The sequence below is a fragment of the Chelonia mydas genome, chromosome 10 (genome assembly GCF_015237465.2).
Source record: "Chelonia mydas isolate rCheMyd1 chromosome 10, rCheMyd1.pri.v2, whole genome shotgun sequence".
In the NCBI taxonomy this organism is placed as follows: domain Eukaryota; kingdom Metazoa; phylum Chordata; order Testudines; family Cheloniidae; genus Chelonia; species Chelonia mydas.
Genome location: NC_051250.2, coordinates 59,840,411 through 59,862,409, shown reverse-complemented (window position 1 = coordinate 59,862,409; position 21,999 = coordinate 59,840,411). Strand labels below are relative to the sequence as shown.

The 21,999-nt window shown below is 40.1% G+C and overlaps 1 protein-coding gene across 2 annotated transcripts in view; it reads left to right on the top strand.

Annotated features, from left to right (window-relative positions):
- Positions 1-21,999, top strand: part of UNC13C (unc-13 homolog C) — a 448,489-nt gene that overhangs the window by 278,659 nt on the left and 147,831 nt on the right. For both annotated transcript variants that reach the window (XM_043523375.1, XM_043523376.1), the window contains one exon: positions 11,386-11,519. In XM_043523375.1, the coding sequence (XP_043379310.1) occupies positions 11,386-11,519 (134 nt within the window). The remainder of the gene's footprint in view (positions 1-11,385; positions 11,520-21,999) is intronic.

Here is a 21,999-nt window from a genome sequence, read left to right as displayed (position 1 = left end):
TATTGCTCAAAAGATATGCACGCTCTAGTAGCAGTAGCTGCTGCCGTGTTTCGGGCCCATCTGCAGCCTCTGTGGGGATGACATCAAGCTTGCTACAAAGCTGCAGATCTGTATAACCATGAGCATACCAACTCTATTGTACAGCGCTGAAATGTGAGTGCAGCAGAATGGTGTCTTTGATTCATGTTGTCTTTGTGTATTAGGTAGCAGAACAGGATCAGCGATGAAGATATTCATAGTGAAACATACAAATGGCCTCCGTTGGCACTGGTTCAGTTTCAGCAACTTTCCGTCCATCAGGATGGAAGGCCAATGAATTTGCCAGCTGAATTTGTCAGCTTTCTTTGGTAAACACGCTTTGTATCACATGGTTGCCAAAAGCTTCAGTGGTGTGATAAGCGCAGTGATGCCACAAACTAAACCTGCAGCCAGACCGCCTTAAGGACCTCATTAGAGATCAATCTGGATGGTGCTTGGTCTGCATGGAGGCTATGACCCTTTGGGATTTGCCATGATGATGATATAGTTCAGACAAATGATTTTCAAACTACAGGGTGTTCACAAACTGCCTACTTTGATTATTTGTAATGTGTGATTGGTCACAAGGTGTTTCAGCTGACTGTTGGTTGAATGAAAAAACCCTACACAACAGAGCCCTGCAGCTACACAGAGCCCCATGAATTTCAGTGGGGCTCTATCCTCTGTTATTGGGGCCTCCAATGGCACAGGGGTTTGGCTGCATAGAGTTTCTTGCAGGGTCAGAGCCTAGTTGTTTTATTTTGAAGACTCCAGGATTTGCATATATTTTAATTCAAACCCAAAGGCCATCTGAATAGTCACAAACAACAATAGATATTTTCTCTGATCTTCCATATTGCATAATAGCCACCATCCTGTTTAACAATAAACACACTTTCAATTAAGTTTCTCAGAATTTTTCAATGTCACTAGTATAAGCAAGTTTTTGCATCTAAAAGTGAACTTCATGCTACCCCGTTGCATCTCCCCTTCATCCCTGTGTCAAAATTATATTTCTGGCTAGCTTTGTTGGACACACAGGCCCAAATTTACCAAATAGCATAAACAGATATGAACAAGTAATTTGTGTATGTTATTACCATGATTGTAAAAGCACTGTGATTACATGCATTTACACAAATGCAGTTCTCGAAGTTTCAGAACAAAGAGTGCTGCTTCGTGACTTGGCATCTAGAGGGTCTGCTAACTGCTAGAACTACCGTCGCTGCCTGAGTGATAAGACTTGCGTACGATGTTGACTAATGTCCTTAGGAAGCAAACGAGGTTTGTCAGATGATGCTAAGGAGAACTGTCCTTCTGCCTTTGGACCAGAAAATGATCTCATTTATTTTGGTGTAGTTAGGTGTGATTGATCTAAATCTTTGTTTTTCCTTCTTTAGAAAGTAAACTTCATGTTAACCACTAACAAATAATAACATTTAAACTACATCATATAATCTTTTAATAAACTGCTCTATAGCGTATCTTCAGTACCTTTCAAGCCAAAGCATGATGTCTGCTGCACTGAAAAGTAGTGGGCCTGCAATGACTGACAATTTAAAAACAATTTGAAGTTTCATATGGTGTGGATTTCCAAAGCAGGAGCAACATTACTGTCCCTATGCTATAAAAAAAAATAGTACCCTGGTGTTATTGTGAACCTTTGTTTTATTGTTATTGTAGAAGACTTTCAGTTTAGGTATATGCCTCACAGAGACCAGGGCATTATTACAGTTTTACTTGTGTGTTCTCAAAGACAATGCAGGGTAGTAAAGAAACTTTAAGAGCAGACCCATGCCTACCCCAATTTCTGGGCTGCGGATTTGATACGATGGTGAGCAATGTGAGGCTTATAATAGGTGGGAGGGAGGGGGATTTGAGAGCTAAGGGTGCTTCCTCTTTCCTCCACCCCATTCCCTTTACATAGGCATAGCTAGTGTTTGACTTTTTCATTTGGGGGCGATGGGGGCCAGCCTACACCACAGTGGCAGCTGGCACATCAGCATAGTGCCTGGTTGTGCCTCCTTTACTGCCATTAGTGGATTCATGGGATGCAGCAGAGTGTATTTTCTCTTCTCACTCTTAACATGTTCCAGATAAAAAGACAGAGGAATCTTTTTAAAATCTATTTAAAGCAGTTTAATTCCACTCAATCCAAAGGCCCCATTTTGACCCACCAATACAATGGTCCTTGTAATCTAGTGGAGACTCGTTCAGATGTTCTGTGTATGTGGTGCTCTTCCAGTCTTGTAATTATTGTCTTCCTGGTTCTTCTAGTAATGAATGGCTTCTGGTACCATACACCAGGCCTAGAATAGATTTTCCCATACACACACTTCAGGCATTTCTGGAGCAACCTCCCTGAGAACTTGGGGTCTAATGAAGCATGCCAACGCTTCAGGAGAGGGAGCAAAGGAAGAGGTAGACCAGTAAATGGAGATTATGTGATGAAAACTGTTTTTTCTTTATGGTCTTTACATATATAGTCTCCATTACTTTAAGGCCCTCTTTGAAACTTAGAAATTTCTTTTTTTAACCAATTATCTTCTTCGTCTCTGGTCAAATGTTGATTTTTTTTTCACCCATCTGTTTCTAGTAGAATGGGAGCCAAAATTATTCCTTTTTTGTTTACTTCTGTTTATAATGATGTCAGCAACAACATGTCCCTCTCTGTAAATGGTGTTGGGTAGATTCTGGCTGCAGAGCACATGGGAAAAGCTCACCCTCTATTTTCAAGACTCTCATATGGTAGCTTAGAGTTGTATTTTAATTTTGCTTCAGTGGACTGGTACAATCATGAGAGAGATTTAGGAGGGTGAAGTTAGAACTAACTTCATTGTTTTGATTTAGAAATAACAAATTGTGTTGCCTTTTCTCCCATGAGTAGTTTCACTGAAGTTGGTGGGAGTGCTTGTGGAGTTTAGGTATCGCTCTCTGTAAGTGAGGATGTGATAATCTACCCTAATTGTTTGTTCCTACATGTTGCTCTGTTTGGTGAATGTAGTGAGCTCACCAGCTCATATTTTTCAGTTGGTAGTAAGGAAAAATGCACCAGGCGTCACTATTTGGTTTTATTTTCAAACATGATTCATAGAATCGTAGAACTAGAAGGGACCTCAAGAGGTCATCTAATCCAGTCCCCTGTACTCATGGCAGGACTAGCTATTATCTAGACCATCCCTGACAGGTGTTTCTCTAACCTTCTCTTTAAAATCTCCAATGATGGAGATTCCACAACCTCCCTATGCAATTTATTTCAGTGCTTAACTACCCTGACAGTTATGAAGTTTTTCCTAATGTCCAACCTAAACCACCCTTGCTGCAATTTAAGCCCATTACTTCTTGTCCTATGCTTTTTCTCCCTCCTCCTTGTAACAACCTTTTATGAAAAATGAAGCAGGTGTTATTAGTCCCAATATATCTGCTGAAGTACCTGGACAAGGGAGGATTCAGTTCTTGGCTAGGGTGCTGACTGTTTCAATGGAATCTACTTTGTTCTGGATGCATGTTGGGAAGGACTGAAACTTGCTGAACAAGCAAAAATAAAATAAAGGAGGGAGAAATGGTTGGGTCATGTGTTCTTTCTGTCTATTCTGCAGAGCCAATACTGAGGTTCCACCTCAGTGTCCCTGATCACTGCAGATCCCCAAGATCCATCCCAATTTCAGGGAATTCATGGGTTCTGGAGCTGAACCCCTGTTTCTTTAATGGAGTCAAAGGTGACAGACTCTATCTTCCCCTTCTCCCAACTCCAGTGGAAAAATTCTTTGGAGACTCAGTGGAATTTTCTATCTAATCTGTGGACTATTTACAGGCAGGAAGGAATTGGATTTTAAATATGTAGGCTATTAATAAGCATTTATTTAAGTTAAATATTCTTAAGTGAAAAATGAACAACAGATACATTTCCCTTTGCAGTAATTACAAAAAAATATGTTCCGCATTATTCAAATATGACAGCGCACTTGGTTCCAACTTCAGCCTTTAGATTGTTGCTTTAGCACAAAATTTCCAACTGGACTCAAACCAACCTCTTAGTTTTGCACACCCAGAAATGTTATGTTAGCCCTGACAAAAGTAGTTAATGTTTGAAAATACAAAGCATTATTTAAGTGCTAAGTTTTATTTTATGAGACAGCTGGTCACCATAGTTGTAGACACATTATCATCATTAAGGCTGCAAATCAGCTTCTATTCTAGTCTCTTGTTTTCACAGGGTTTATAAGCTTTTTAAACATTCAGGACCTAACTGTGCAGCCCTTACTCCCATTGGTGATCTGTCAGTCCCATGTAATTTAGGGTTACCATATTTCAAGTTCCCAAATGGAGGACATTGCCAGGGTGGAGAAAGGGGAGAGGGAACTCGGGGAGGGTACAGTTTGGGGGTGCTGGCACTGCTAGGGGGAATTTTGGGGGTTCTGGAGAGGTGTGTGTGTGTACTAAGACGAAGTCTTGGGGTGGATGCTGGAGGGGATACCTGCAGCTTCACTCTCGCCGGGTGGGGGGGCAGTGTCATGCTCCCTGTCAGGGTGGCTGGCACAGGCCCAGGATGCAGCGCTGACCTGTCAGTCAGTGCCTCCCTCTGGGCCTCTCGCCAGGGTCTGGCCCTGTCACTCTTCCCAGCCGGCCTCTGTGGCCCCTCAGCAGGGCAGGCAGCCTGTATGAGAGGCGCTTGGCGGCTCTGCTTACCGGCCAGGCCAGGCCAGGGTAGGTGGGATCTGGCAGCTGTGGATGAAGGGTGGGGACCGATCAGGGCACAGAAACAGCTCTTTCTGAGCTGAAATGTCTGTTCCACAAAATTCCCAGACATTTCCTCTTATCTGAAAAATCCACCCTAATGGAGGATCAAAAAAGAGGTCATGTCTGGGAAAACCTGGACATATGGTAATCTTACTAAGATATACTCTGAGTATATCTTACTATTGACATCAGTGGAACCACTCGGATAACTCACGGCTCAACAACCTGAGTATGAGTTTGAGTATGAGTTTCCCACTCTACCACTTCGGGGCTGAAATTTCCCAGGCCTGGTCTCTGCCTGGAAGTGTGTTTCTGTGGACAGTTTGAACACAATCTATTTGGCCATTTTACGTTTGACCACACTGTTTAAGGAATGGGTCTACAGCCAGCAAAAACCGCTGAAGTTTGAAACTTCCCATGAACATAGTCCTTACTGGGGACTAGTTCCTGAAAATAGTGAATTTGTATTTACCAAAGTTATAATCATCTGAAAATTGTGAATTGATCATGGGCATTAACCTTACCTCACAACAGAATGTCTACCACCTGGTGTTCTTTGTGGGGGCAGTGCAACACCAAACTGCCACAAGGTAGGGAAGTACTTAAATATTACAGGTTAGCCTACATTAAATATATTTGTTAACTTAAAGGGGACCAGAATTTTGACTATTATTATTTTACTTGTGCTGTAGCAGACATTTTGTCCAATAAAACAGTAAAGTCATTGATAAGAGAAGTTGAAAACTCAGCATTTGCATACATCAACCCTTTCAGAATTGTCTCATGGTATTAGTTGTAGATTTCAATATTGCTTCTCATTATGGCTGAGATAACTTTTCCAGCCTTCAGCCAGTTCCCTTAATTAAAAAATGTGTTTGCTTGTAAAGCGTTTTGTCTTTTATTTTTTTTCTTAAATCACAGAAAATGGCCTTGTGTTTTGGTGTTTGTTTATTTTACAAATATGATTTTTAAAAGCCTCCACAAAATAGCAGTCCATGTGCCACGTAGTTTACATGATCCATCACATTTTGGTCCCTTGGAAATTTGGCTAATAGCCAATATCAAAAAAGCTCTGTGTTGAATTGAAAATTTTTTGTGTGACTACAAGAGGTGTATTTTGCTACACTTGTTATGTGAAAAAATGTTCTTCCTCATTATGGTGTGTACCTGCTGTCTTTCAGATTACAATGGTACAAAAGTTAATAGATTCATAAAGATTAAAACCAGAAAGAGACCATTATGATCACCTCACCTGACTTCTCATGTAACACAGGCCAGACAATTTCACCCAATAATTGTGCATCAAGCCCATAACTTCTGATTGGACAACATGATTTGTGCTCACAGATAATTTCCTTTAGAAAAGCTGTTTAAAATTATGTTTTTCCAGAGAAATTACTAATCCTCCAATAAAATGTATAACTAAGCAATAAATGCTTGAGCTGGTCAAAAAAAGAAAGAATGAATGAAAAATTATAGGGGGGAGGTTTTTTGATCAAAGTACAAACAAATTCAACGAGCTCTAGCACTATAGCTGGTATTAATTGCAAGGGTGAGGTCCTTAATAAGGGGTTATATTAGTCATGGTATGTAATTTGATTTTCTTCTCCAAAAACATGTGAAATCCTAGCACCTTGAAGTTGATGGCAATCTTGCCATTGATTTCAGTGGAGCCAGGATTTCACCCCTTTTTAATATGTTGCAAATAACTTTTCATAAACTCTTACTTATTCTTATTATACTATAGCTGAGCTTTTTTATGTAGTTAGAGAGAGTTATCAATAAGGCCACCATTGTATGTGCAACCCAGTAACTGTAAGTAATTGCACAGGAGTAAATAAAAAGACATATTTAAAGAATGCACCATAAATTTTAATGCCTACAGATCAGATTTATGATCCCTTGAGGAAACATTCTGGGCACAGGCTTAAGTGTAAATCAATGGTGTGTCTATAAGACTAAAGAGACTGTTGATTGAGAGAACTTTTGGAATTTTTGGGCCTGTGTATATAAGTTAATAATGTGTTCCTTATTTAATTAAGAAACTGAATTTGCTAGACTGTTTTGTACCTTTCTGTAGATACTCAGGCATAAACACTGGTGAGACAAGACTGTCTAGTGCCATCACTTCAGTGTGTCTGTGTTGTATTGTACTGGAGTTATATGATGATGATATAAAACTTCTGAATGAGTAAGGAGAATATGACTTTGAAATCCTTTGAAATCCAGCTTTCACACTGAAACCGTAGTCAATCGAATTGCACCCACAAGATTATATGATATAGTGCAGGAATCTCCTCATTTAGTAATTCATCTTGATAGAGTTTTTCATCTCATGAGCCACCTCGCATCCCATTGACAATTGTGATGATCACCTCCTTCCCATTTCTTATTTCATATCCCTGTGACAGCTTAAGCATTAGCTTTAATGTAATATAAGAAAATTTGTGTAATTCATCTCTCTATGCTTACAAAATTTACAAAAGCTCTGCAGTCCACAAGTAGTCAATGAACCTCAGTTTATGAATCACTGATGTAGATGGATAAGAGGGATTTATTAACAATTTATTAACAATTTATTATGGAAATCATTATTAGGTTGCTTTCACTGTCACAAATTTGGACTAATGCCGAAACTGGATTCTAATTACAAACCTAACATCTTCTGAGTGCAACAGAAGTTAGTGAAAAGGCAATCATTGTGTGGTTCGAATTAGTATTTTATTGTGCTGATAATATTGAATTCCTGACGGAAGCTTAATTTCAGATGTGATGTTATAAACTAAGATCCAAGGTTCACTTCTAGTTGGGGCCCATATCTGCTTTTAACATTTTATATTAAGGATAATTCTAAAACTGTAGCACACTCCGCGTCTTCTTCAAAGTTCAGCAGAGTCATGACAGGGTATCAGCACAAGTAATGGTGCAGCACCTAATCCCATAATCTTATGCCTCAGTAGTGAGAAATCTGCTGCTATTTGTTGTATTTGGGCTCTGACACTACATGCCTATTGGGGATTCTACTATTCTGCTTTGGATGGGTGGATTATTGAGCTTTTGATGTAGTGACCTGTGTAACATCTTTTTATGTTACTTCCCCCTCCTATTTGTATCTCTACTACCTTGGCACTTCAAAGATACCATTGTTGATGGTGATGTTATCCATTAATATCTTGTTGTTTCCTTATGGCTGATGCAAAAGAAAGCAACTTTTGCTAATTGACATACTTTTATTATGGGATTGGGATCAGCACCCAAAAAAGGTTTCCTTTATTGCTTAGTGCCTTAGTAATCTCTGATTTAAACTTATTCAATAAATAATGTATCCTCCAAAATGAAAGGAAGGCAAAATTAGAAAACTGTTCATTTAAAAGGGTCACTAAACTGTGTACAATGTATCTATGGACCACTGATGTTGTCGTCTTGATTTATTTTTGGATTTATGTTTCTTTCAAACTTGTTAAGAGAAAAAGTTGGATCTTAATAACAATGCCATTCTCTAAAACATTAGGCCGTATACACTGTCTCATACTACTTCAGCATCTCAATGATATTATAAATGCAAATGCTGCACAGTTTCCTAACTGATGTTGGGTACAGCCGATATTAGATTTACATTTTCCCCAGGGGAGCTTCTCTTTTGTGTCTGCAGTTTGCATCTCCAAAAGGAGATTTGTAAGAATGTTACAGCAACTTTATTTTTAATCTAGCCATTTAGATTTCCCTTTATCAGTTAGTAGATCATACTATTTACCCATGTTTATACTCTAGTAATTACCTTGCATGTTAATTATGTAAACTCTATTTCTGCTTATGTACAAATTAAATCTAATCTTGATGTTATAAAAGGTATCTCCCACAACTACTAGTCCATTAGTGTATTATACTTGTTGTTGTTTTCTAAAAGGGAAAAATGCATGTTGTTAGGAACTAAATAGACATGGAGATACAGCACCAGCCCTAGCTGTGTCATGACAATAGCAAAATTGCAGCAGACAAATGTCTTCTAAGAGCACATCGAAGGAAAAACATTACTTGTCTTCCCACTTAATGACAGGGTGTACTTCTTGACTGTTAATGACAGGCTAATGTTGAGCTTATGTCACCAGAACACAGGCTTCAGGAGAGCAGCATAGAAATTAAACTTGTTAAGCAAGGACATCGTTGATATGGTACTTTAATTCCCAGCAACAGCATTAAATCATAGTATCATTTTTCTCCTTTAAAAATGTTTCTTACAGTCTCTGACAAGTGTTTGTTAAATAAGAGTGTCAATAATTCATACAAAGATGGACATTTTGCTATGTAAATATGAGCTAAATGGTTTTGTTGTTCTTGTTTTATCCAGCATTTATTGAAATGGTGTATTCTTACTAGACTGTAGCATATGGAGTAGTAATTGTTTGGTCCTTCGCTTTTTAGGAGGTGTTTTACTTCAGTATATGGGAATTTCTGTGCGCTAACATGAGGATGTAATTAAATACATTTTAAACGTCTAAAAGTAATATTTAATTTAAAATTTCAACTATTTCTGTGCCAGAGAAGCCCATAGAAAACAGCCTTTATGCTATTTCTACTTTACAGAGACCAGACACTTTTTTTGTGTATTGGGGCATAGAATTTTCACATCTGTGCCAAAGGATTGTTTCAGCTACATGTTGTTGTGAATTGTTTATCTGAAATATTGTTATTGAAATGTGTTAATGGACTGTCCCTACTAAATGTGAAATGGCTCTGTATTGTAAAAGATAAGTAAAAGATTTTATACCAGTGTGGAAAAAGGTGCTAAAAATAAATCTCTAATTTTGAAAATGCAGGGCATTGTTATGAAGGTGTAATCTACGTGAGCTGAAAGACTTTAGTGTTGAAATACTCTTGTCTCTTTTAAAAGTCCCTCTGTTTGCAGGACAATTGCAGGTTGTCAGTGATCATTCTAAATCACACCACACATTGTAAATTTTACTGAGCATTTCCTTTAATTCAATCACATTAGATTTAGAAGCTCTAACATTTGAAGTTCAGCTGTGTATAAAACAAGGCGATTAATGATACTTTTCTAATATACTTCATGATGCTCACCACAAAATAATTATAATTGCACATTGTTAAAATTCCATGTCTGTCTTTCCCAACTCTACATTAATAGATAAACTTCTGGGTTAAGCTAACATTGAATTAATTTATTATGAGAATAATCTAGGTGTATTTGAAGAGATACAATGTCTATTTTCATGTCATCATGTTTGGTTAAGAAATAAAAGGTACAAAGTACATACCATACATTTAAACATTCAGAAAAACATTATTTTCTCTGAAGCATTAACTGACTGTCTCTCTCTCTCTATATATATATATATGAGCTTGGTGAAACCTTGTTATGGGTTGAGTTGTCACTTCATTGAGATTTATAGGTGTGAACTCTTAGTCTTCAGTTAACATAACTGTAAGGATAAGCCCCTAGCCTAGGATAAAGGGGGGTTGTGAACCTGCCTAGGAGTTTGGACTGAGTAGACAAAGAGGTTTTTTTGAGTATTATTTTGAGTAGGTTGCAGGAAGGGGATGCAGATCACCCAGACACAGAACAGAGAGAGAGGTAAAAAGCAAGGAAGCCAAGCAATATACATGCACGCACACATGCGCGCACAAACACATATCATATGCACACACCAGCAAATGAAGGATGCGATGCCTACCACCACATGTGGTTATCCAGGCAGGGCAGTTACAAGTAGCTCTTTAAAATATGACCATTGAACCTGCTCAGAATTATTGTGTCTCACTTAGGGGTTAATTTGAAAGGTACTGTGCCATCACAGATAATGGAGGTTTTCAAAGTACAGGCATTACTTCATGTACCAGCTCTTTCTCATAGCTTTGCAAGTTCCTGTGACTTGGTTCTATGCAACACATTTATTTTTATTGACTTTGGTGTGTGACCTCTCTATTGTACAGGTCGGTATCTGAAAAGCCAAGAGCTGAGATGTTCCATTGTTTGGGAGACTAGATTAAAATTTGCTAAATCCAGACTACAGAGATGAAGTGTTTTTCTGAAAGTGTAACTGAGTGAGGCAAAAAGGACAGCATGCTCTGTGAAAGTTATTTCAGCAATAAAATCCTGATAGATACTTCCAGCTAGACAGTAGTGGTCAAAATATAAGCTTATGATGAGGGGAAATATAGAGGGACTTTATTGTTTGCCAGATTTGTTGTTCATGAAAAAGGATGATTTCATTTTCAAAAAGATATATAGATTTCTGGTTTTTTAAATTTTATTTTATATGTATCTGTTTTATTGCAAAAAATTCAGAATCTTAAAACAAGAAATGTTCCACATTGCTGCTTCAAGTTATCTGATATAACACTTACTCTGTACGTGAGTATTTCCATATGTGCTGTGATTCAGTAAAACATTAAATGCATTTTAACCCATTCCTATTCAACAAAGGAATTAAGAATGTGTTTAAATTCATGAGATTTGGGCACATGCTTAAAGTGAAACATGTTGGTGTTCTTTCCTGAATTGGGAGCAGAGTACTATATGTCCTCTCTCTCTCTCTAGCAATGATGAATAATTGAAACCACACCATTTAGATATTTTCCCTGCATTTTGTTAAATCTTGTTAACAGGGTAAGAAGCAGGAAGTTCCTCGGGAAGAACAGGGACCAACCACTAAGAATTTGGATTTTTGGGCCCAGCTCATTACTCTCATGGTTACCATCATTGATGAGGATAAAACTGCATACACGCCTGTCTTGAACCAGTAAGTACCCTCCTTTGGAAACTTTGTATGAAAAATCAGGGATTTAATGAAAGTAAATACACTGGACTTCAGCATTTTCAGTTTTGATGTGATTAGATTTGATTAAGTGGCAAAACCTGAAAGACAGTAGCTTAAAACTGTACTTGGTACATTTTTTAAAAACTGCTCTCTTCCCTCAAAAGCAGAATGTAAAAACAGTTAAGCAAATGACAACTAATCTCCACCTCCTCAACTCAGAAATAGGAATGGATAGAAATAGACATGAGCTGAGTCCTTAAGGATATTTCAAACCCAAAAATCCTTGCATCAAAAACCTCTTAAATTTCTGATCCTGCCAGCTGAGAGGGACCATCATGGCCACCTGGAGCCCCACTGTAATTGTCAGGGCCCTGCCTCCGTGGATCTGATTGTAGAATCAGGGCTGAAGGTTAGGAGAAACCAGCGTAGTTACCTGTCATTTCATTTATAAACCCCAAGCTTTCCAGTCGCAAGTTCTTACATGTCTGACAATGGAGAGTAATAGGCATTTCATTTTTTTTCAAACATTTTTCTCCACAACTTTTGGGAGTACTAATTTTACATATTTTCTGGGGGGCAAGAAAGCATTGTGATAGAGCACTTTGAATAGCGCTAGTCAATTGTGTGATTGATGAGACATGACTTGATTGCCTCAGTAGTGCCCTTGATTCACAGTGGAATTCTCCTGGGCTTCCGTGGGAGTCTGTGCAGTTTGCAGCCTCTAATGTGATTTAAGAGAAACATGCTCTTTAAGTGAATGCAAGTCAGAAGAAAAACATGATGTTCAATATTTAAATAGTAAATAGTATTTTTCTGTTAGGTTCCAGACGGACTTAATACTTGTTTAACTAACTTACAAGTAAATAGAGGATTCTCCCAGGTCTGTACAGTTAACATCATGCACAGTACCTCATATAGCAGTAGCTGTCAGCAAAGGGAAATGGATGTTTTAATGAAAAGGATCAGTGGTCCCAAACCAAAACTCTGGATTGAAATGTACCTGAGTTTTGGGAAACCAAGTTCTATCCAAACTTTGAATTTCTGGCCCATCTCTAAATAAGAGCTTTCCATTCAATTTGAAATTTACAGTGTATATGCTGAGAAAGTTCATCTAAGAATTCTGTTCTACTGTACAAAAGTATCAGAAGATGCACTTCTTGTAGCACTTTTAAGTGTTCGATGCTGTGTAAAACTTTGTGGCTTTACTGGGCTAGTTTCTAGGAATTAATACCTACTTTTTGTTCTCTGCATGTAGAATCTCGTATGAGATGTTCTTCTCTGGCTGACTCTTCTATAGTGGATGAAGAATATCTGTTCAGTCCTTTACAATACTAATATCTAATTGAGAACCAGGATCCCAGTTAAAAAAAATAACTATGTGGATAGGAATCTTGTGCTTAGTGCCACACAAAATTTACGAAGGAGCTGGGCCCTGCGGTCATACGATTTAAATAGAAAGACCAAGTGGTATTCCTTTTTTTAACTTTTGAAATGAAATTATACAATATTTCTTTGTTTGGTGGATTAATGTTTTATGGAAGAAGTGACATGATTAAAACAGTATGCTGCAATTGCTATTTCCTAGATAATGTTGTATAGCCATGTAACAGTGCCAGAGAAACTTACTGGATGTACTTTCCATACTTTTTTCTGAGGGAAAATCCCAGGCTAATCTTCTGAGAGACTAAAGAGCTGAATGGATTGGAATTTCTGATCTAGTTTATGATTTCATTTATGGGAATCGTTATCATTAATAGTTAATACATTTTTAGTTTGATATTCCTGTATTTACTTAAATTCTGGCTCTTATAGTAAGATCTCTTCTTGTTGTTCTTTCAATTTGGGTTCAGTTTTCATTTTGTAGATTTGAATATTTATATGTAGCCCTGTATTAGTGTTAAACACTATGAAAACAGTGTTGCTTTTTATATTTTCCCTTTACTTGTAGATCTGCTTTCTTCAGAACAATGGAGGGAAAAGCGTATAGAGTGGCTGCATTTAAAAACTCACAATTTACTATTATAAGAGGGATCCGGGGAGTTGACCTGTAAACCTGACATATTTAAACGTTCAAAATAAGTGTTAAGTGAATAAGTAGTGACAGTGAAACCTAATTTATTCTTCTCTCTGTTGACAAGTTCCACCAAATAACTTTGTATGAGTTAGGGATTGAAAACTGACATGCAAGCAAGGAAGATGATTTTGGCAGCGGTATTTTGGATGAACTGAAATTTTGTAGTATTTCTGTGAAAGTGACAGAGAAATTGGCAAAATGATGGCCCAAGAGACAGAAATAATTGTAACAAGAGGAAACAAAATGAATCATATAGCACTGTCATGGAGGTCTGCTTGGCTCCCTGAGAAATGTGAAAATTCATGACTGCTACGTGGAACACTAAAATGCCTAAAGTAATATACAGTATGTTTTGCGGTCAAATTGTCCCTGTGGAAAAATGGATTGCTGTCTAGGGGCCAAATTTTCTAGTCCTTACTTGAAGCAAACTCTTTCTTACTTCAGTAGCTTAGAGGTAAATTAAATAAACTTTGCTTCAATAAAGACTGCAGAAATTGATCCTGGGTTATTATTTTTCATTGGTGGTGTTTGGTTATGCAGAGTGGAAGCCATTAAAAAGTCAGAACATGTCAACAGTTCTCATGCTTATTTCATATTCTCCGTATACGGAAAATGTTTGTGTTGGGGGGCAGGTGGAGGGGATTTTCCTCAGCTTACTGCTCTGTGTTAAGTATTGCTAATTTTTCACAGGTGACCACTGAAGCAACAACCAGAAATTAATTGGTTTAGGTATGGAACCAAGTAGGAGTTTTGATAAGGAAACTTAGAAATTATTTGGGTAATCCAGAAGCACTGAATACAGTCACAAAGCTAAGGTAGATATGTGGATACAAAGGATGCAAACGCACATTCTACAAAATGTTTGGATACAGGAAACATAGAGAACAATGCCCCCACAATTACAGAAAACCCAAATCCCAGAATCATTTAGATATAGGCAATAAAAAGTACATTCAATGATGTGCAAGCAGATAGAACACAGACTTCACAGTGCATATAAGGGTGGCAGATACAGAACAAACAGTGACACCTAGGTACTACAGTGATGGGGGACTTATAAAGGCATATAATAGTAGTGAACTGGAAGCGACTGGCCCATGCTCAACTATGCAGTGTTGGGGAAGATATGGCCCATTTAAGAGCTAATCAGAATGGCAACCTCTGTGCTTGTGGGAGCAGATTGATGCTTCTCTCAGGAGCAGTTCACCCAATAGAGGGTAGGGATGGATAGGGAGTAGGCCCTCTTACATGCTGGCTCTTCAATGGATGCCACAGAATACTGTTATGGTTGGCCCTGGTTTTGGATGCACTTGCTGCTCCTGGTTCAAACTCCAGTAAGAAAATACTGTTCCTCCTTTTGTCTGAGCAATTAGCCAAAATCCAGGGCCTTGCAGGGTAGCTTCCATTAGGATGAGAAATCGGCAATCCAGAATTGGTATATCCTTGCTCTAAGTTTGTTTCTTGTTTTCCTGAACACAGTAGAAACAAGCAGCAGCCAGCAGTTTCATTGCTCAGAAATCCCCAAATCCGCCACTCCAGTGAGCTCTGTACCCTATAAGCCCTGTTTCTCTGCTTCCTCTCAGGGTCACACTCGCAAATCCTTCTCCAGGCTTTTTCTGCCTCTAGTGCACTCAGCCTACAAATGATATCTCAGGCCCTGCATTTGCAACCAGCGAAACCCCTCAGTGCACACAGCTTAGCTCTGACCTTCCACATGGCCTAGTGCCTTGGGCATTCACCCCCCTAGCACTCAGCTGTTCTTACTAGATAAAGGGGATTGATTGTTCCTTCTGTTGAGCCTGAAAGTGTGGCACACTGTTGGATTTAATGAGGTCTGTGATTGTCTTTGAATCTTTCAGCCTAACAATAGTCACACAAAGAAACCCTTGCAGTCTTATTTGCTTGTAGAGTTCCAAAAAAATTTTAGTCCACCAGCTTCAGACAGTGCATCTCATGGATCTTGTTCACCTTTTACTTACCTGTACTGAAGTCAATTTAGTTACACCAGCATTGAACTTGTGTAACGGAAAGGAGAATCAAGCTCTGTGTATATAAATCTTATTGTTTTCCATCATCTCAGATATCCATAGAGTGAATTTCTTCACTGATGTTACCCCACTAACTTCGGTGCAGCTACACCAGGAACTAATTTGATTTATGAACTTTCACATTTTAAGTTAGAACATACAGCATCAAACAGAATAACCCTCATGTCATATCACTTACGTTTTAGAAGTGTTTACATTTAGTTTTGGTTGATTTTTGCATGTGTATATGGTTTGTTGTCTATGTATTTCTATATATCGTGGAATTTGGTTTGCATTCCTCCTAACTTGTGGCTTTGAGCAGATGAAAATGCTAATAAATTAACGGTAAGGGTGGTTGTTCAGCAACTCTGATAAACAGAATATTTGTGTTCTCTATTTCTATTCCTTCTCTGACATTTGATATCAAATATAAGAAATGCCAGAGCTATGTACAATGACAATTGGAAGTTGTACCTATAGTTGTCAAATACTAATTTGGGCATAACACAATGCCACGGAGAACTCTGTATACCAAGGAATTTGTAAGAATCAGCCTCCATTTATAAAAATGCTATTTTTGGTGCCTAGTACCAATTTTTACAGTGGACATATGGCAAGCCTAAGATCTTTTCCATCTTCAGGGCCTAGGGCGGGGGTGGGCCAAATACGGCCCGCAGACTGGATCTGGCCCGTCTAACATTTCTGTCTGGCCCGCCAGGACAGTGGGGCACTCAGGCAGGCTGCTTGCATGCCGTGGCCCCACACCACTCCAGGAAGTGGGCAGCTGCTGCTGGCATATCTCTGCGTGCCCCTGGCGGGGGGCGGGAGGGAGGGGAAGTGGCTCTGTGCGCTGCCCCTGCCCCCAGCACTGTCCTCACAGCTCCCATTCGCCGGGAACCGGCCAATGCGAGCTGCGGGGGCAGTGCTTGTGGGCGCGGGCAGTGTACAGAGACCCGCTGCCTCCCTCCTGCCAAGGGGCGTGCAGAATTGTGCCAGCAGCAGCCGTCTGCAGCCGCTTCTGGGAGCGGGGTGGCACCACAGCATGCAGGCAGCCTGCCTGCCTGAACCCTGCTGCGCCGCTGGCCAGGAGCCGCCTGTGGTAAGCACCTCCCGGCCAGAGCCTACACTTCGCATCCCCTCCCACACCCCAACCCCCTGTCCCAGGTTAGAACCCCCTCCTGCACCCAAACTCTCTCCCAGAGCCCACACCTCTCACCCTCTCCTGCATCCCAACACTCTTCACCAGCCTGGAGCTCCCTCCTGCACCGAAACTCCCTTCCACATCCTGCACTCCCTCCATTAATATAGTAGAAATGTGCGGCCAGTGACGACTTACCAAAATTCGTAGAATGGTCCCCTGCGAAAATTATTGCCCACCTCTGGCCTAGGGTATGTAACCCTTCTGTCAGGTGGAGCCAGGAGCAGCCAGGGCCAGGTTCCTTTCCACTGATCCAACACAGAACCAGCTCGAGTCCCCACCCAGTAGCCTGGGAAATTTACACATCACCCCTGGGCACCTCTGAGAGGCAATACTTCCCTGCTCGCAAGCACAGAGTCTGAGTGTAGAAAAGAAACTTTTAATGAAAGGAGGGAAGTAACTTGGCATTAATTTGGGAAAACACCACAAACAGAGTTCATAAACAACCCACGAGTAAAAGACCCACCCCAAGTAGATTGGGCAGTGTTCTTTTCCCTTCAGGTTCTTAAATCCACCAACCCAAAAGTCCCCTTCACATACCCAACCCTTCTCTGCACCCCACTCACAGTTGTTGCCCTTGGTAGTGCAGACCTAGAGTTCAGAGGTGTATCTGCAGTGTTCACCTCCCACCCTGGGTTGGGGGTAAAGCTGGTGGGGGGGGGGAGAGACATCTTATTCGCTTGTCACGCCTCGCTGCCACTGCCCCACCAGCTGCCTGCCTGCTGCTCCTGCTGGCTGCCCCTGTTGGCTGCCTGCTCGCTGCTCCCACCAGCCAGTCTCTTAGGGCTTGTCTACACTGGCAATTTACAGCGCTGCAACTTTCTTGCTCAGGGGAATGAAAAAACACCTCCCTGAGCGCTGCAAGTTTCAGCGCTGTAAAGTGCCACTGTAGACAGTGCACCAGCACTGGTAGCTACTGCCCTCATGGAGGTGGGTTTTTTTAGCGCTCTGGGAGAGCTCTCTCCTAGCGCTCTGCCACGACCACACAAGCCACCTAAAAACGCTACCACAGCAGCACTTTGCCAGTGTAGACTAGCCCGTGGTGATTTTAGCTCTATGTGGGAAACACAGTCCTATCACAACTGGTTTCTGCTCTGATTGAGCAATTAAAATAACAAAAGAGGCTCCTAATGAAGCCTGTTTAGCTCTATTCTTTGGACAGTAGTGGGGAACAGGTTAAACCAGCCTAGAGAGGACTCTTGACGGCATGCAGCCAGTCTCCTGACTGGCATTTCTGCCCCTACTCTTCTTACTTTCCCAGGGGTCGGACATTCGAGCCCTTGCTTTACCAAGGTTCTTTAGACTGAAAGTGACTCTCTCCTTTGGCACAGGTTAAGCACAGTCCTTCTTTTCTGTATTCCCACAATAATTACAATCGTTGGTAACCATATTTCACTACCCCCGCATTCAGTACTAACATAATTTGTGACTCAACACCAGCCAAATTGATTAAAATGAGCACACCATTGCTCCATCAGCTGAATATCTAGCAAATCTAAGTAAAGCAGGAGCAAACTGTATTTACATAAACACAGCTAGGGTCTCTTCCCCCGCCCAGCTAGCTGTCAGAGAAGCATTCGTTCAGACCCTGGTATTAAGATTAGAATATAAAGAGGCCAGATTAAAAATATTACATGTACAAAATATTTCTGAAAGCAAAATAATCTGTAAGGATTATGCAGTGTTGAATAGTGAAAGACAGATTAAAAGATCAATCATCTGCTGTGCAGATGCATGTTGCTGCATATCTTGTAAAATCATGATGTGTGCATTTTTGCACAAGTACACTAGTTCAATTTATAAGCAATTGCCACAGAATATGTATTCCCTAAAACGAATATGTTAGGTTATGAAGCACTGAGTGGGATTTTTCTCCTATAAACTATATTCATGCAATGTGTGTGTGACCTATACACTCTGGGTCAAATGTGAAGGCTAATTTACCCAGCTAGAATATCCCATTCCTGCTTACTTCCCATTTTTCTCTGAATATTTAGTGTGTGTATTAGTACAAACTAGATCCCAGACCCTGCCGTGGATAGGACACAGAATTAGGATTCAGGAGACCTGCCTTCTAGTCTAGGCTTCGCCACAGACTTGCTATGGGACCTTGGGCAAGTGACTTCCATTGTCTTCCTCTGTTTGCCTTTCAAGGCACCGTCTGTCTTCCCTGTTCAGACTGTAAACTCAGGAGGGCAGTGATTGTTTCTTACTAAGTGTTTTTACAGCACCTATCACAATGAGCCCCTAATCTCACCCCATGCTATACCATAATACAAATAACGGATTATTTGTTAGTGTTGCATATGAGTAACCTTAGACATTTCAATAGTCACACTGGAGTCAGTTGGACTACTCATATATAAAATTACTCAAGTATGTAAACATTTTGGCAGGATTGTGGCCTACTATGCTAAATACAGAAGCTTCGCCAAAGGAAGACAGTCTGGAAACGATTGCATTGTAGTGCTGCTTATGTAAATAAAACCTTCATCATAGTATTTGCAATCCCAGTGGGACATTTAGATAATGGAGGCACAGTGGCAAAGCTTTTACTAGCAGTTTTTTTTCCTTCTCTCCTTCTTCAAATATTTAATGAACGTATTTCAACCGAAAAACAGCCTACTAGAAACACTGTTTTTAAATCTGAGTTGATTTTTTTCTGATTGCTGCGCATGCACTGGGGCCAAATAAAAGTTGTTTGTTTACATGTGTTTTTACATTTTAAAAATGTGATTTAAAATGTATAGCTTTCAAGGGCCCAGTCATGAAGTTCTTACTCAGACAAAATTTCCAAGACAAGTGAATGATCACTTAACAAGTGGTGATTAATATGGTCTGCCTGGTGTATTTAAAAATTGTCAGCTACTGTTAAACTTCCAAAAAGAAAAGGAGTACTTTAGAGACTAAAAAGGTGCCACAAGTACTCCTTTTCTTTTTGCAAATACAGACTAACACGGCTGCTACTCTGAAACCTATTAAACTTCCATGTACTTTACACAGAGACATATGATACAGGTGGAGGGAGAAAGGCGTAGTCATATCTATGGGTTTCCTATAACCATAGCTGCCTGCCAATCACAGGGTTTTTTTAAAGGATCCATTTGGTTTCTTTCTTGTTACGTTTTTTAGGCTTTGCAGCTTCTGGCAGGTGCCCAAAACAGGAAATAATCAAATGGGGACATTTCAAGCACTGGGAATGGGATCCAGTGGTGGTATTTTGGAAACAGAAATGAAAAACCCCATTGAGCTCTGATCCTAACACACTTTCATGCTTACAGGGTTATCTTGCACCTTTGACCCTGGCCTTTTTCAGGTGCCCCCCTTTCAAGTAACAGGCTACAGTGCCTTCCCTTCTCTCCGGGTGCAATCCTGTAATTCTCCCATTCATAGCCCAGGTCCCCAGGCTACATTAGCCTGTTTAACAACTGTGTTTCCTCAGCAGGTCCAACTTGGTTAGCACCTGCAAGAGGCATGCTTTTGGAAGTTGCGACCAGTAGGTAAATGCAGTGACTCAGAACAGCTTCTTCACAATGAAGTATTATTTATTTATTATAGAAACATAGCATTCACAGAGCAAAGGGTTAAAACAACAAAAACCTTGCATATGTATGTCTTATTGAAAGCTTAACATTTCCTTTAGGCTTAGGCAGGCCCAACTTATCCCAGGTACCCTTTGGGGTCTGTCTGTTTCTCTGTGGACACTGCCTTTCAGTCCCTTGTCTTCTTTAAATTTCAGGAAGTGTGTCTTTTTAAGACCAGGCAGGCACCTTTATTCTCTGTGTCCCCAAGTTGCCCATCTATCTGGTGAACATCCCAGTGGGTGGAGGTAGACCATCCCAGAGAACAATCCAGTCATTGTGTCATTGGTGTGGGTAGATGGCTGGTTATCTGAAATCATTATGCTCCTTTCCTGGGGACATGCGAGAACTGCTGCCGGAATTAAATCTCCTGATGCCATATGGCAGACTGTACAAATAGACAGAGGAAGACATAATAATCATAAAAGTAATACAGATATCTCCCATGTTCTTCACATAGGCACTCTTGCCAGTGAAATTAAATGGGACATTCCATTAAAGATAATAATTTTCCGGTTGTTTTTGGTTGCTCTAGTTCCACAGTTTTGTGTCTGTGTAAATGCAGTCTCAGTGTCGCTAAAGGCACTGCTCTGTATGACGTTGGATTTCAAGCAGAGCACATCAGCCTGCTGGCCTTCATGCCGACATTGTAAATGACAGTATCACTGATACGGGTGGGATCCACTGAGTCAGCACCTAATATTGACCAGGCTGAGGTGTCTAGTGATATTTGTTACAATGGGCATTGAATTGGTTGATCTCCACTCCACTGAGACAGCTATTTTCAGCACCTCATGGGCCTTATCTACTCTAAAAATTCCCACCAATGCTGCCATCGGTTTGACTCCTTTAGTGCTAGCAACAATATAAATAAGGTGCCAGGGCTTTTAAGTACTATGGGTGAAATCCTGGCTCCATTGAACTCCATGGAAGTTTTGCCATTGACATTAATAAGGCCAGGATTTCACTCTGTCCTGTAGACCTGCTCTGACCAGGGTTAGATGACATGGTGCAAAAAAATGCCTGTCTGAAGCTTTGTCAGTACTAGAGCTCCCACCTTTTCTACCACCAATTAAGCTGACCCAGTGATAGGAATAGTGGGAAATGTTTGTAGACATTCCTTGGTGGGAGTGTAGAGGGGACAGCGCTATCTGACACCCAGCATTAAACATAGCCGATAGGTAAGTGACTTAAGGCATTAACTAAGATCTTATTTAGTAGTAATCACTCTTTTCTGAGAAATTTGTCTGTTGTAAAATAAATGAAATGGGTAATTTGAAACTTTTAAAATGCTCATTCAGTCTGAACACTCATGTGTTTGTATGCAAAGTACATAAATGGTTTCTGTATTGGAATAGGAAACTGTCAGGTTATTTAGTTTTCATTTTTATTTAATATATGGAAGTCCACAGGTTTACTTACCTGTTTTTTAAAATTGCCTTTCTTGACCTTAGGCACTTGTGCAAAACATGAAAATTACCAACAAAATAAATTTCACCAAGCAAATTATCATTGGCATTCAAAACACTATACAACTGTAAACTCAACAGTTCTCCAGTAATTAAGAACTCTGCAAAGGACC